Genomic DNA, 15,556 nt, shown 5'->3' with positions numbered 1-15,556 from the left:
TCAGTGTCACTGGTCACTGACCCAGTGCCTAAGATGGTTCCTGGCACACTGTTACTCTAAGAAAGCACAGTGATTGCTGGATTCTCTCTGTCCCTGTGCAGATCTTCATCAGGTTATTGAACTCATAACAGGTGTATGAAGGAGATGGGCTTTGAGGATCTGGGTCTTGATGGCTGCTGAAGCTTCTACTTCAGATTTGAAGGGCAGCAGTCCTAAGGAGACCCCCAAGACTTCCATCCCTGGTGGGATATGATGCCTGGCACAAGTAAGTTAATAGATCCTAACAAAAGCATGTTGTGGAATACCTCTGTGAGGTTTATAATATAGTCTAAAAGCAGAGAAACTCCTTTGATCCCATCTTTGGAGAAGAGGTTTAGCATGTGCAATTTCCTTTCATCAGCAGCTATGTGCTTTGAAACCGCCCTTGAGGCCCATGTTTAAAATGCCTTTCGTTGTCACAAAGCAATGAATAATTCATTTGGGGAATCAACTTGATGTTTAACATGTATTTGAAATAAATTTACATATGTTTTCTGCCTGTATAAATAATGATCAGTGATTCCCATGTATCTCTCAGATGGGCATTGAAATACACAGTTGGTCAGAAGGTCTTCCAAGCAACTGGAGATTGTAATATGCATTTTTCAATGGTAACCACGTTAATTATCCATTCTGTAATACATTTTTTAAGAAGGCAAAAATGTACAAAGTATTAGTTAAAACTGTCAAAATGTCAGATACAAAAGTTCAATATTTTGAAAAATAATAATTTCCGTATAATTTGCTCTATTATAATGATACCCAGTCATGTCCCCTAAAATAACCAGCTAGGCCTAAATATTATTATCATTGTTTCCCAGAACATAAGATTTTCAGTTCTGTACTACTAGGACTCTCTATCCCTCCTATTGCCCTGTCCCCAGACAAACACAATACTTTGTCACTATAGATTAAGTTTTATGTCCTAGACATTTATTTAAATGGAATTGTAGAAATGTTTTTCTGTGTTTGTTTTTGATTTTTGGTTTGGCTTCTTTCATTCACCCAATTTATTTTTAGATGTATCCATTTTGTTGCACATATCAATAGTTCATTCTTTTTTATTGCTGAATAGTATTCCAGTATATGGCTATATCATAAATTTTTTATCCATTCACCTGTTGTTGGATATTTTAATTATTTCCAATTAGGATCTCTTGTAAACAAAGCTGCTATGAATATTTGTGAATAAGTCTTTCCATGGAAATAGGCTTTCTTTCTCTAATAAATACTTAGGAGTGCAATGGCTGGATCATGTGGTAGATGTAAGATTAACATTGTAAGAAACTGCCTGTTTCCAAGTGTTTGTACCATTTTTCATTACCACCAGTAATGTATCACTGTTTCATCCTCCACAACCTCGACAGAGCTTGGTATAATCTGTCTTTTTAATTTTTTAAATTCTCACAGGAGTTTAGTAGGATCTCATTGAAGTTTTCATTTACATTTCCCTTATAACGAGTGATGCTGAGCATCATTTCCTGTGCTTACATGACATTTGTATGTCTTCTTTAGTGGAATGTCTATTCAAATATTTTGCCTGTTTCTTTACTGGTGTGTCTGTTTTCTTCTTACTAAGATTTTAAACATATTCTGGATACAAGTCCTTTATTAGATATATAATTTTCAAACATTTTACCCCGGTCAGCAGCTTACTTGTCTATTTTTTCAACCATGTAGTTGGAAAGCTAAAGTTTTTAACTTTGAGGAAGTCCAATTTTTCAATTTCTTTGCTTATAGATTGTGGTTTTGTTGTCTCATCTATGAAATCTTCACCTGACCCATTGTCAAAAAGATTTTCTCCTGTTTTTTTTTTCTGCTAGAAGTTTTATAGCATCAAATTTTATATTTAGATCTCAGGTCCATTTTGAATAGACTTTTGTATATAGTGTGATATCTGAGTCACAGTTTATATTTGTGCATGTCAATATTCACTTGTCCCAGCACCATTTGTTGAAACAATAATCCTTTCTCCACTGAATCACCATTGCATCTTTGTCAAACTCAGTTGTCCATATACTTGTGGGTCTATAGCTGGACTCTATTCTGTTCCTTTGATCTACTAATCCATCTTGATGCCAATAGCACACTGTCTGGATTACTGTATGTTTGTAAGGAGTCTTGAAATCAGGTAGTGTTTGTCTTCTAATTTTGTTCTTTATCAAAGTTGTACTTCATAGTTGATATGGTTTGGAACTGTGTCCCCACCCAAATCTCATGTCAAATTGTAATCCCCAATATTGGATATGAGGACTGGTGGGAGGTGATTGGATCGTGAGAGTGGATTTCTCCCTTTGGTTCTGTTCTCATAATAGAATTCTCATAAGATCTGGTTGTTTAAAAGTGTGTAGCACCTTCCCTGCCATGTAAAACGCCTGCTTCCGCTTTACCTTTCGCCATGAGTTAAAGCTCCCTGAGGCCTCTCCAGAAGCAGATGCCTCTATGGTTCCTATATAGCCTGCAGAACCGTAAGCCACGAAAACCCCTTTTTAAAAATAAATCACCCAGTTTCATGTGTTTGTTTTTAGCAATATGGGAACAGACTAATAGAGTAGTCTAGGTCTTTTACATGTCCATATGAATGTTAGAATCAGCCTGTCGGTTTCTTTAAAAATTTTTTAATAGGATTTCCATTTGAATTGCTCTGAATCTATAGATCAGTTTTGGAAGAATCGACATCTTAACAATACTGAATCTTCTCAGTATTGTTTGTGACCCATGAGCATGGTAAGTCCTCCACTTATTTAGGTCTTTAATTCTCTCAGCAATGATGTGTGGTGTTCAGTGTACAGGCACTGCACATCTGTGGACAGATTGTTCATAAATATTTCATACTCTTGATGATGCTATACATGGCTTTGTTTGTTAAACACAATTGCTAATTACTATATTTTCACAGTACTATCAGCAACCAAGTGTTTAACATCAGTGAGGCATTTTTTTGGTTGAAAGCACAGCTTACTCTAGGATGGAAAAGGTATTTGATCCTTAACCTGTCTTTACCTGTATTTCCATATCTGCTTTTACAAGTCATTGGCGATATATTGAAACTATGGAGGAAAATGTTCCAGAGACAATTCTGCAGGTCATCTTCAGAAATCACACCAAAAGAACATAGTTTAGTAGCTTTCAACTTTATATGTGTGGTCAGAAATGATTTTGTTGCAATGTGTGGCTCAGGCTGGAGTGCAATGGTGCAATCATAGCTCACTGCAGCCTTGAACTCCCAGGCTCAAGCAATCCTCTCACCTCAGCCTCCTGAATAACTGACTACAGGTGTGTGCCCCCATGCTCAGCTAAACTTAAAAACATTTTTCAGAGACAGAGTTTTGCTATGTTGTTTAGACTTCTCTCACACTCCTAACCTCAAGCAATCCTCCTACCTCAGCCATCTGAGTAGCTGGGATTATAGGCACGAGCCACCATGCCTGGCGAGATTTACTTCTTTACCCACCAGTAAATCAACCTCAATAAATTCTTGGAATTTGGAGTGGTGAGAGGGTGAGCAAGCATATATGTATGTGAGTATGTATACATTTGTATGTCACTGAAGCTGTCAGGAATTTTTATTGTAAGGACTACTTGAGGTTAATTACTGTGCATCATGTCAATCCTATTTAGTTCCTAGTACATATTAGGAACAAGCTCGGGATAGTGGTGTTTGTTTTTTCTCAGCTTTCCTTGGCCAGAATGGTTACCATGGTGACTCAGTGACTGCGGTGTGATTTGGTGCAGACTGAGCATCCATTTAGGATTCTTGCCCGAATCTCTCACACCACATTGCCTGTCCATCAGATATAGTATTAGCTTTTCATCTTATGTGTAATTAATCACTTTTCAAGGGCTCAGAAGAAAGTTGCTTCACTTATCTGAGGTTAAGCTACAGATAACATAAAAAGACACTAAGTACCTTGAAATAAAAGGAAATGAGTTGTTGATATTCCTCTCCTGCCCCAATCTCTATTGGGAGGTTAGAAGAGAAATTCTTGGAATCATACAGCATGTGCTCTTTTGTGTCTTGCTTCTTTCAGTCAACATAATGTATGTGAAATTAATATTTATTGTGGTCTATATTGTAGATTGCTTATTCTCATTGGTGTAAAGTATTATATTATTTGGATATTTCACACTATATTTATCTGTGATGGAGATTTGTGTATTTTCCAGTTTTTGACATCTCATGAATAATGGTGTTATGAATGTTCATGTTCATTCTTTTGGATGAACATATATTTTCTTTTTTAAAAAAATCTTATTATCAATAATATTTGAACTATTTAATATCTGTCATCTTAAAATTATTATTCATAACACTTTTTACCTTGTAGCTATAGACAAATACATTCCCATTTTAGCAGGTTAATGAAATTATCTTTATAATACTATAGAAGCATTTATTTGAAGAATACCAGAAGGAACATCCTGAAAACCAAGAACTCAAAATGCCTTTTTATCCCAAAGACATGTTTTACAAATATATACCCATTCATCCATTTGTTTTCACAAATGAAGCTACAGAGAACTTTGAATATAATGATGTGCAGCAGGGGCTTATTCCTAACATATTTAAAATTTAGGTCAACCAAACTTCTCTGTGGAAACTGAGTTGAAATCCAAAATCTTACAATCCTAATTTCGAGCCACATTCATTTTAACTTAATTTTAACATGTTTTGCAAAATGTTCCAATATAAACTTAATAGTTCCTGTACCACCAAACATGGATCCTCATGATTTTATTTTCTAGATTGGCTGATAGGCTGAATAATCTTCTGTAGGGTAAGAAGTGTCAACTGTATCAAGCACATAGAGGTGGACTGGCTACAGGAGAAAGGTTTTCCAAATCAAATTCCAAGTATTTATTTCTCTTTTTATATTACCATTAGGAGAAATACCTAATGTAGATGACGGGTTGATGGGTGCAGCAAACCACCATGGCACGTGTATACCTATGTAACAAACCTGTACATTCTCCACATGTATCCCAGAACTTAAAAGTATAATAAAAAAATTTAACAAAATGGTGTTAGATTCAGAGGCTTGATTCAATTTAGATTTGTTTTGGTCAGAAGTACTTCATATGTGGTATTGTTTATTCCTATAGTGTTACACAGGGGGCTCATTGTGTCTAATTGTCTCTCCTCTTGTGATGTTAAGATTAATTACTATGTTCAAGTATTGTTAAGCTGATCCATCCATTATAAAATTTCCCATCCCTTTTTCACCTCGATTTTTCTGCAGCGTCTAAGGATTGTTGCTTAGTTCTATATTCATTAAAGGTCATAAAAGGATGATATTCTAATTCTACAATTTTCTCTGCTTTATTAGCTGGAATTATTCTATTAAATAAACTTCCTTTCATAAACCATTAGGTTACACTGAGGGGTAGTATGTATAGAAAGGGTTGGATGAGTGCCTAATTCTTTTGCAATATTTCCACTTTTCAAAACAATGAGTTGTTTCCCTAGGGTTCTCCAAAGGCAAGCAATGAGTTGATATTGTTTGTTTTATTTTATTTTTCTTTTAGAGTGTCATCATGAGCTGTAGAAGTTTTTATATTATAATGTGTTTTAATCCATAGTAGTTATTATTTTATTTTATGTTCAAATTGCTTCATCTTTGTCCAGCGAGAGCCCCTTAAGCTTGGCTTCTGAGTCTTTTTGACGCACTCTCTGGCATGATAGTTTGGTCCAGATTCATCTAGTAGAATGGCTACACAGACCTAAACTCAGTCATTTCTCTAAGATAACCTAGTTCCTTTCAGTGTGATGTGTTTTAAGTGGATTCAATATGGGCACTAGAGTTGCTCATTGCTACTGGGTCTATCATGTTTCTTCACCTGTCTAGTGCATGGAGCCAGTGTATATATACTATATTTTTAAGGGAAAAGACATTATTGGCTTCTGTCCTGGGCTGTTTTTCCTTCTCTTTATAGGTAATGATTTTTTAAATCAATTTTCATTAAAACTTTCCAATTTTAAAAATATAAGCAAATAGAATGTTTCTACTAGTTTTCTCCTATTCCATATATATAAGGTGACATATTCTACACTGGTGGAGTCCAATAGTATTTCTACAAAGGTGAAAATATTCTATGTCTAAACTGTCCAACATAGTAGCCACTAGCTACCTGTGACTATTAAACACCTAAAATGTGGTGAGTGTGACTGAGGAAGTGAATTTAAAATTCCATTTAAATTTAGTTAACTTAAATAGCCATGAGTGGCCAGTGGGTATGGTATGGGACAACAGCAGCTCTACACATTTTTCTGCACTTTGCTTTATTCACTTAATGGTATATCCTGGAAATCACTACATAGCAGCAGAGAGAGGGAATCTTCCTTGCTTGTTATACCAGCATTGAAATCTAGGATGTAGATGCACCTTAGATTATTCAATCAGTCCTTTATTGGTGGACATCTGTCTTATTTCCAGTCTTCTGCTGTTACAATTTGTTCTGCCAAGAATGACCTTGTGCTTCTGCCTTTTTGTCTTTTTGAATTGTATCTTTGGGATACATTCTCCGAAGATTGTTGGTTCCAAGATAAAATAATTGTGCCCTATGAAATAGAAGATTTGAAACAGAGAGCATTTAGAAATATAGTAGCAATAAATGAATGTTGGTTTTATCTTATCATTCCTTTGATTCCATGTACTCTCTGCTCTCTTATTTTCTTTCTAGTGTGACGTGGGTGAAGGAGTTCTTATTGAGCCATGGGAGGAAGAAATAGTACAGAAGAGCAAAGAATAATAATGAGTCAGCTAGACAGAAGACAGGAGTCATCAGATTTGTACCCTAGTTACTCGACCCATCAACTGACTGTGGTTTTTGGGGTGAGTCTCTTTCCTCTGTTGGCCTCTGGTCTAACACAGAAGGACACTCAGTATAGAAACAGTGGTTAGGGGAGGGGGCTTTTGGGTGAGAAGGACTTGGATTTGACCCTGATAACCATTACTTGCTGGTTGCATGATCTGTATCAACCAATTTATCTACTGTGTGCCCTGTAACTATTTATGTCTTTTATTATTATTCCTATCACGCATACAAAGACTGAATGATAAAAGTGGGGATTACTTTGCCAGGTATTAAAGTGTTCTTTGAGCGTATAATTTCATAAGTTTTGGACAGAGTGGTTGACATGCAGGTTAAAGAAGTCTAAAGAAAGCTCTTGAGTAGACCCTGGCATATAACGTCATTTAAGATGCTGCAAGTATGGCATTTCTACTCAAATGCATTGTTAAGGAATTGGATCTGGGCCAGCTGTAAAGGGTTCATTAAAAAGCAAAGTTAGATTATATCTTATACCTTGTCATGTACTTAGAATGTTTCATCCACATGTTAGTACTTAAGACAAAAGCAAAACTGAAAATAACAACAAAAAACCCAGGATGCTATACTGTACATATAATTATAACAGCTTTATGAATTGCATTTGTAATGCATGTACAGTACATGTGCATATATCCATGTATAAAAAATCCTTAGAAAGATCTAGTACCATGTTAATTTTAATTATGATGGGATTGCTGGCTATTGATATTTTTAACCTCTGCATTTGGCTCAATATTAAACATTTGCTAAGGTGAGAGTATGGATTGTACATACTCCATACCCCATGCTTGACTTACTATGGGAGTTACATCCTGATAAACTCATTGTAAGTTGAAAATAATTGTAGGTCAAAAATGGGCATTTGTAGACAAGATGAGATGTGAAAATACAATATCAAAAAAATGCTGGCAACACTGTACACTATAGGGTCTCAGTAGTTTATCCTCGTGATTGCATGGCTGACTGGGAGCTGTGGCTCACTGCTGCTCCCTAACCAGCATCACAAGAGTATAATACTGTGTTTTGCTAGCCCAGGAAAAGATCAAAATTTAAAACTTGAAGTACAGTTTCTACTGAATGTGTACCACTTTCACACTATCATAAAATTGAAAAATTATAAGTCAAAACATCAACAGTCAGGGAATGTCTGTATTTATGATAAAAACTATATCCCCTAAAACCTCTGCTACTTGTGAAATGTTTCAGATAAAAAACAGGGAGAACTATGAAATTAGTCCAGCTTAGGAAAACCTTTACTCCTCCCTAATTGTATCTCCTTCCGTCTCTGCTATAGATAATCAGCACCCAGAAAGCAATGATTATAATTCCCATATGTTGCTTTATCCTTTTATTCCATATGAGAGCTTCCCTAAATAAAACATAGTATTGTTTTGCATGTTTCACCACAAACACACATACACCTGATCCTTACACTCAAGAGAGCATTATGACATGTTCAAGGGGAGATCTTTGTCAAGATGCTGGCACGGTATTTGGTGTGTCATTCACAGTGCCAGTGTTTGCTTCCTTCCCATCTCACCTCTTCTGATCTTTAACAGGGATGTTGTTTCATAATCTGGATAGCATCACTATATTTTAGTGAGTATTTGGGAATGTAAGGGAACCACACACACTCATCTATATTATGTAGGAGGTTAGGTGCCATCTCTGTGCTATGCAATGTGATGAAGTTGGGATGAGGGATGAGTACTCACTCTTTTCTATTGTATGATGCTATGGTAGTGAGTTACACTTAGTGAACCTTACCTTGCTCATCAATAAAATTAGCATATTGCTATTTACCTCACAGGAGTGTTATGAGAAATGAGCAAAACTAAAGAAACCATCTGATACATAATACTTCAATAAATATATATTTGGTCTCCCCTTTGTTTTCCCTTCCTCAAAAGACTTAAACATGAACATCCCACAGAGATTATTTAAATTTGAAACATTGGGAAAGGAAACAAACATACTCATATGTTATAGAACCTTTGGTGACATTTCTTTGTGGATGAGATACCTGAGAATGGTGGAAGTTTGGGATCAAATAATCACTTCGTTACTTTTTATTTGATGTGTTCTTCTATTCCTTTTTACCTTCCATTTTGACACTGGGATAGAAACCTTTGTTTCAACCCCAGAAAGGAGGCAGCACAGAATAAAAGAGCATAAAGATGAGTATTCTGTACAACAGACTGAACAGGAGACCTGGGGACTGAATGCCAGACCTGTCCTTGTCTAGAAGACACTTTCCCTGAGCTCGACACAGCCCTTATTCAGAAAAAGATTGTATATCCCAATGGTTAGGGATGGTGACTTGAGAGTCAGAGTTTAGTTTGAACTTGGAATCATTTAATAACTCATTTCATGCTGTCTGGCAAATCTTGAATGTCTCAATATATTAGACTCACATGCAATGAATGTACATTATGATGCATACATACAGAGTATAATGGGGGTAATATACAAACATAATACTCTTTTTTTAAGTTAATGAGTAATAGGATTACTTGATTAATTATATATTTATTTCTGGACATAACTATATTTTTCACAACTTCTAAATTGATACAAATCATTTTTATAATCAGAACTAGTCATAGAAACATTTATTGTTCTGAAATGTTTTAGACATAAAGAAACTTACAAAAAGAATATACTGTATATACTCATATTAAGAAATAAACCATTATATGTACAATTGAAATTCACTTAAAGTCTGGGCTGGGTGCAGTGGCTCACACCTGTAATCCTTGTACTCTGGGAGGTTGAGACGGGTGGATCGCTTGAGACCAGGAGTTTGAGACCAGCCTGGGCAACATGGTGAAACCCCATCTGTACAAAAAAATACAAAAATTAGTTGAGCATAGTGGTACAGGACTGTAGCCCCAGTTACTTGGGAGGCTGAGGTGGGAGGATCACCTGAGCCAGGGAGGTCAAGGCTGTGCTGAGCCATAATTGTACCACTGCACTCCAGCCTCGGTGACAGAGTGAGACCCTGTCTTAACAACAAAAAAAAGAAAGTCAAAGTTTCTTCAGCTTGCATTAGCCTCCTTCTTACAAAGGAGTAATCATTAACAAGCATTTAGACTTTTCACTATTTATCCTTTGTTACATATGTATATATTTCTGCACGAAATATGGTGTTATTTTGTTGCGTGTTTTATCTGTAGTTGTCTGGCTATCTGATGGAAAGGAGAAAGGAAGAAACATGAGAAGAACAAATACCCATTCATATCTCAACACTGTGACCTGCCATATATGCCTCTTTACATGTGTACTGTCTTTCAGAGCTACTAAACCAGACGCACCACTTTTCCAGTTTACATGCTATAGAGAGCACTAACAGAATTGGTACATATCATTTTTCAGTCATTTAAAAAAAATGTGATGTGTTCAAAGTCTTAAGAGTTTCCCAGGTGATAGCCAGCCCAAAACAATGTTGCAATGTGTGTGTGTGTGTGTGTGTGTGTGTGTGTGTGTGTTTTCTTGAGACAGGAGCTCTTTAGCCTCCTTATGTTGCTCAGGCTGGAGTGCAGTGGCTATTAACAGGCACAATCACAGCACGCTACAGCCTAGAACTCCTGGGCTCAAGTGTTCCTCTCACTTCAGCCTCCCAAGTAGCTGGGATTTGCAGTGTATCTCGAAGTGAAATATCTTCCCATTGTCCAGGCATAATTTCCCAACTTTTATTCACGCTATTACACATCTATGTCTGTAAATCTGGAACTAATCTGGGCAGTCTTGGTGAAAAAAAGTCAGTGATTGCCAGGAGTTGGTTTTTATGTGTCCAATCTACTATCCAAATCCCTCGGTTAGTTTAGGTATGCATCCCATTTAGAACTTGATATGATTTGTTATTACATGTGATTGGCATGTGTATATTTTCCTTTCGGTTTAATATTTTTAATTGTATAAGCGAGGTACTTCATACGTGTGTTGATTACTCCTGGGGCCCTGGGCCGAGTGAGACTGTGACTCTACTTTTACCCTGAATCCCGCTGTGTTAGGATTCTGTCCTCTGGAAGCTGTGGTGCTGAGCCCTAGTGGTTTCATGCAGTCCCTCCCCTTTCCCTCCCCTGTGGCAGTCACTGCTTGGCCAACTAGGTGGGTAAACAGAGGAGCCTGCTGTCAATTCAAAGGACTTTATTTGTGCTAGTGCAGAAAGAAGCATGTTGTGAAACCACTTTCATCTCATGACCTTCACTAAAATCTTGAAAAGTAGAAATGTCATCTGGCTGTTGAATGTGAGGTTCATCTGAGAGACGTGCTTGCCCTTCCCCCGGGTGTCTGTAATTTCCCTAAACCTGCCCACCTGGGGATGTCATGTAGATAGATTCATACTTTAATTCTAGGACCACCCTAGTACCTAATTGTCTTGGCTTACACATGTTATCATTCCTAACGGTGAGCAACTTTCCTATGAAAAGGGCAGGGGTATTTTGTTTTTATTGTTTTTTTCACTTCCAAAACCAAGACACTTTTCTTCTAGATAAAAATGGAAAATGCCTGAAAGGAATAAAATCTTTAAAAAACCTTAAAATTTTATTATGCATGGATAAGCACTGTCAAGATTTGAATTTTTTTTCAGAAGTTATATTATGCAAATGTAACTATATATTTAAGAATAGAAATAAAATAGTATCCTACTTTTAGCTTTGTAAACTGCTTTTTTATGACAAATATATATTGTGAAGGTCAACCCATGCTAACAAATTAAAATCCACATTATAATAAAAAATGGCAGTAGAAACAGTACTAGTCAATCCGGGTATGAAATAATGATAGAAATGGTTAATATTTATTGTGATTTTTCTCAGTTCCTGCTACTGCTGTAATTCTAAATCTATACTTCATTTAATCCTCACCACCATCTATAAAGAGGAGTGGTTGTTTCCAACTTTAAACACAAGAGAACTGGGGTACAACAAGGGCAGGGCTAGCAAGTTGTGAGGCTGAGATTTGAACACAGGCTGTGTGGCTCCCGAGTAAATTTATCTAACCAGCATGTGCTACTCCTGCTCATTAGATCTCCAGCCTTACTGTTGATCAGGGCACAGAAAAAAAAAACAGCTAACCAAAACTAAGGCTTTGTATTAGTTTCCTATGGCTGCTGTACATAGTATCACAAACTTGTGGCTTAAAATAACAGAAATTTAGTCTCTCACAGTTCTGGATGCAACACTTTTGAAACACCCAAGAATGTCAATAACCTTCTGTCTACAAAACATCGAACTCAAGGAATATCAGTCTGAAATCCAGGTGTCAATTGGGCCTTGCTCCTTTTGAGTCTATGGGAAGAATCTTTCCTTTCCTGTTCCTAGTATCTGGTGATGGCCATAGATCCATGATGTTGCTTGCTTGCAGGGACATCACTCCAGTCTCTTCCTCTGTCACCACATATTGCTCTCCCTGTGTGTCTCTGTCTTTAGTGGCATTTTCATTATCTTATACGACCACAAGTCATATTGGATTAGAGCTCACCCTAATAGTCTCATCTTAACTTGATTACATCTGCAAAGACTCTATTTTCTTTTTATTATACTTTAAGTTCTAGGGTACGTGTACAGAACGTGCAGATTTGTTACATATACATGTGCCATGGTGGTTTGCTGTACCCATCAACCCATCATCTACATTAGGTATTTCTCCTAATGCTATCCCTCCCCTAGCCCCCACCCCCTAACAGGCCCTGGTGTGTGATGTTCCCATCCCTGTGTCCATGTGTTCTCATTGTTCAACTCCCACTTATGAGTGAGAACATGCAGTGTTTGGTTTTCTGTTTTTGTGTTAGTTTGCTGAGAATGATGGTTTCCAGCTTCATCCATGTCCCTGCAAAGGACATGAACTCATCCGTTTTTTTTTTCTTTTTTTTTGAGACGGAGTCTCGCTCTGTCACCCAGGCTGGAGTGCAGTGGCACGATCTCGGCTCACTGCAAGCTCCGCCTCCTGGGTTCACGCCATTCTCCTGCCTCAGCCTCCCAAGTAGGTGGGACTACAGGCGCCCACCACCACGCCCGCCTAATTTTTTTGTATTTTTTTTTTAGTAGAGACGGTGTTTCACTGTGTTAGCCAAGATGGTCTCAATCTCCTGACCTCATGATCTGCCCGCCTTGGCCTCCCAAAGTGCTGGGATTACAGGCATGAGCCACCGTGCCTGGCCAAACTCATCCTTTTTTATGGCTGCATAGTATTCCATGGTGTATATGTGCCACGTTTTCTTTATCCAAACTATCATTGATGGGCATTTGGGTTGGTTCCAAGTCTTTGCTATTGTGAATAGTGCCACAATAAACATACGTGTGCATGTCGAAGACTCTATTTTTAAAATAAGGTCACATTCAAAGGTATCTGGGGTTAGTACATCAATGTATCTTTTGGGGGAACAAAATGCAACCAAATGATAATACCTTGATTTTCCCAGTTAACTAGGCAAAAATTAAAATTGATAATTATCAGTGTGAGTGGGAATTTGGGGAAAATATGCCCTGTTATAATGTAGATGAGGTTCCCACAAAATCTTCTCTCCCTTTCTGAGTCTCAGGAACATTCCTCATTCTAAGTATCAGTGTCTTTCCTGTGCTTAGGGCTGAAAATGGTTAAGTTTCACCACCATTTTATTATTTTGTATAATTGCAAAAGCAGTAGCTATTTATTATAGTTAAAAATAGATAGCTTAGGAGAGGAAATAAATAACATCATTCCCAAACAGAACACTCAAAGACAAGCCCTGGTAATGAGTTTATCTGTATAAATTCTTTTAGAAGTTTCCTTATTCAGGTATTTATATATTTAAGCAGAACTGCATGCATTTATATATGTATTTGTGAAAGACAAAGTTTCATTCTACTCACTTTCATCCTATTTACTTTTGTAACCTGCTTGTCTAACAAACAACATACATGAAAGGTTGTGAGTAAATATCAGGCTGCACCATAGGGATAGTAGAGATACTAATGGCCCATAAAGATAGAGAAAAAGAAATAAAAATGTCTAAAATATGTTATGATCTGAGTGATTTTTAGGTATTGAGTCATTTGGTGCTCGTAGTTCCCTCACAAAGTAGATCCTGTGGCTAATCTCCATTTCATAGATGAAAAACTGAGGGACAGAGAGAATAAGGACTTTGCCTGAGACCACACAGTTAGGGAGTGGGACAATTGGATTTATGTCCAGTACATCATGCTCCAGAGTCTGAGAAATTGTGAAATCTCTGTTGTTAGGTGAAAGATGCAACTGGACAAGCAAGGATATTTTAGGAGTTCATTAAAAGGAATATTTCGGTTGGGCACGGTGGCTCACGCCTATAATCCCAGCATTTTGGGAGGTTGAGGCGGGTGGATCATGAGGTCAGGAGTTTGAGACCAACCTGACCAACATGGTGAAACCCTGTCTCTACTAAAAATACAAAAATTAGCCAGGCGTGGTGGCACATGCCTGTAATCCCAGCTACTCAGGAGGCTGAGGCAGGAGAATCGCTTGAACCTGGGAGGTGGAAGTTGCAGTGAGCCAAGATTGCCCCATTACACTCCAGCCTGGGTGATAGAGCAAGACTCCGTCTTAAAAAAAAAAAAAGGAATATTTCATATGTTAATACATTTATACAAAAAAACTGCTCATGATGAAAAAAACTGGTCATAATGAAAAACAGGTGGAATGTGACCTTGGAGTGCATCTTCATCACAATTCTGGGGACAGAAACCATAGTGCAGTGGGATAAGGAGTCAGTGGGAAGTGAAGATTGTTAACAGAAAATGCAGAAAACTCTTTTTGGTTCTTGACTTTGAAGGAGAAAAGAGAGAGGAAGGGAAGGAGGGAGGGAGAGGAAGAGGGGGATGGACAGGCAGAGGGAGAGGGGAGGAGAGGGGAGGGAAGGAGAGGGGAGGGAGGGAGAGGGGAGGAGAGGGGAGGGAAGGAAAGGGGAGAGGAGAAAGAATGGAGGGGTTAGGGGAGAGGGGAGGGGAAAGAAGAGACAGAGAGACAGACAGAGAGAGAGAGAGAGAGAGAGAGAGAGAGAGATCCTGTGGCTGATTGGGTGATGAGGGATCCAAAGAGATTTTTAAAAACTTCAATTCCTTGAAATTTGAGCAAGTTTAAAAGTTGATGTGAAGAAGTCGTCTCATCTCAGATTTAACCTGTGAAGTTGCCCATATATTCATTTCCCTTCTTGCTCTCTTATTTCCACTTTAGAGTTAATGAGATACCTCCAATGAACTATGTTTTTCGAGCTCAATACATATTTAGTTATTACCTAATAACAGAGTGGACAATCATGTGTTACAGAAATGCCAGTAATTCCTGGATTTTTGTCTCTCAGGAAGGCAGCAAGTTGCTGAAATTTTGATGTGATGTGGCTGAATTATGCATGATCTGAGGACCCTGCACAGGTGACTGCAGGATATGTCCAGAATATTCATATCTATATCTATATATCTACACACACACACTAAACAGTGCTGGAGCACTCATTAGACAATCACTGCCCCTTGTGTCCCGGATGCGATCTGGCATGGAGCTCACCAGGTGAGTTCACAAACATGCCTGTCTTACCACCATGGGGAAGTGGATTTGGGTCTGCTTACAGGCATGATATTGAACAGTATTTATGAATTATGAAACACTAAAGAATGTAGAGAACATTCTGTTTCTAAAACTTTGAACTGAAGGCATATGAGAGAGATTT

General features: G+C 37.6%; 1 protein-coding gene across 1 annotated transcript in view; it reads left to right on the top strand.

The window, feature by feature from the left end:
- RAB40A (RAB40A, member RAS oncogene family) overlaps nucleotides 1-15,556 on the top strand; it is an 88,921-nt gene that overhangs the window by 61,235 nt on the left and 12,130 nt on the right. The window contains exons 10-12 of the mRNA XM_063601986.1: nucleotides 132-265; nucleotides 6,721-6,872; nucleotides 15,191-15,396. Coding sequence (XP_063458056.1) covers nucleotides 15,371-15,396 — 26 coding nt within the window. The 5' untranslated portion in view covers nucleotides 132-265; nucleotides 6,721-6,872; nucleotides 15,191-15,370. The remainder of the gene's footprint in view (nucleotides 1-131; nucleotides 266-6,720; nucleotides 6,873-15,190; nucleotides 15,397-15,556) is intronic.

The sequence above is a fragment of the Pan paniscus genome, chromosome X (assembly GCF_029289425.2).
Source record: "Pan paniscus chromosome X, NHGRI_mPanPan1-v2.0_pri, whole genome shotgun sequence".
Taxonomy (NCBI): domain Eukaryota; kingdom Metazoa; phylum Chordata; class Mammalia; order Primates; family Hominidae; genus Pan; species Pan paniscus.
This window is presented reverse-complemented; position numbering and strand designations above follow the sequence as displayed.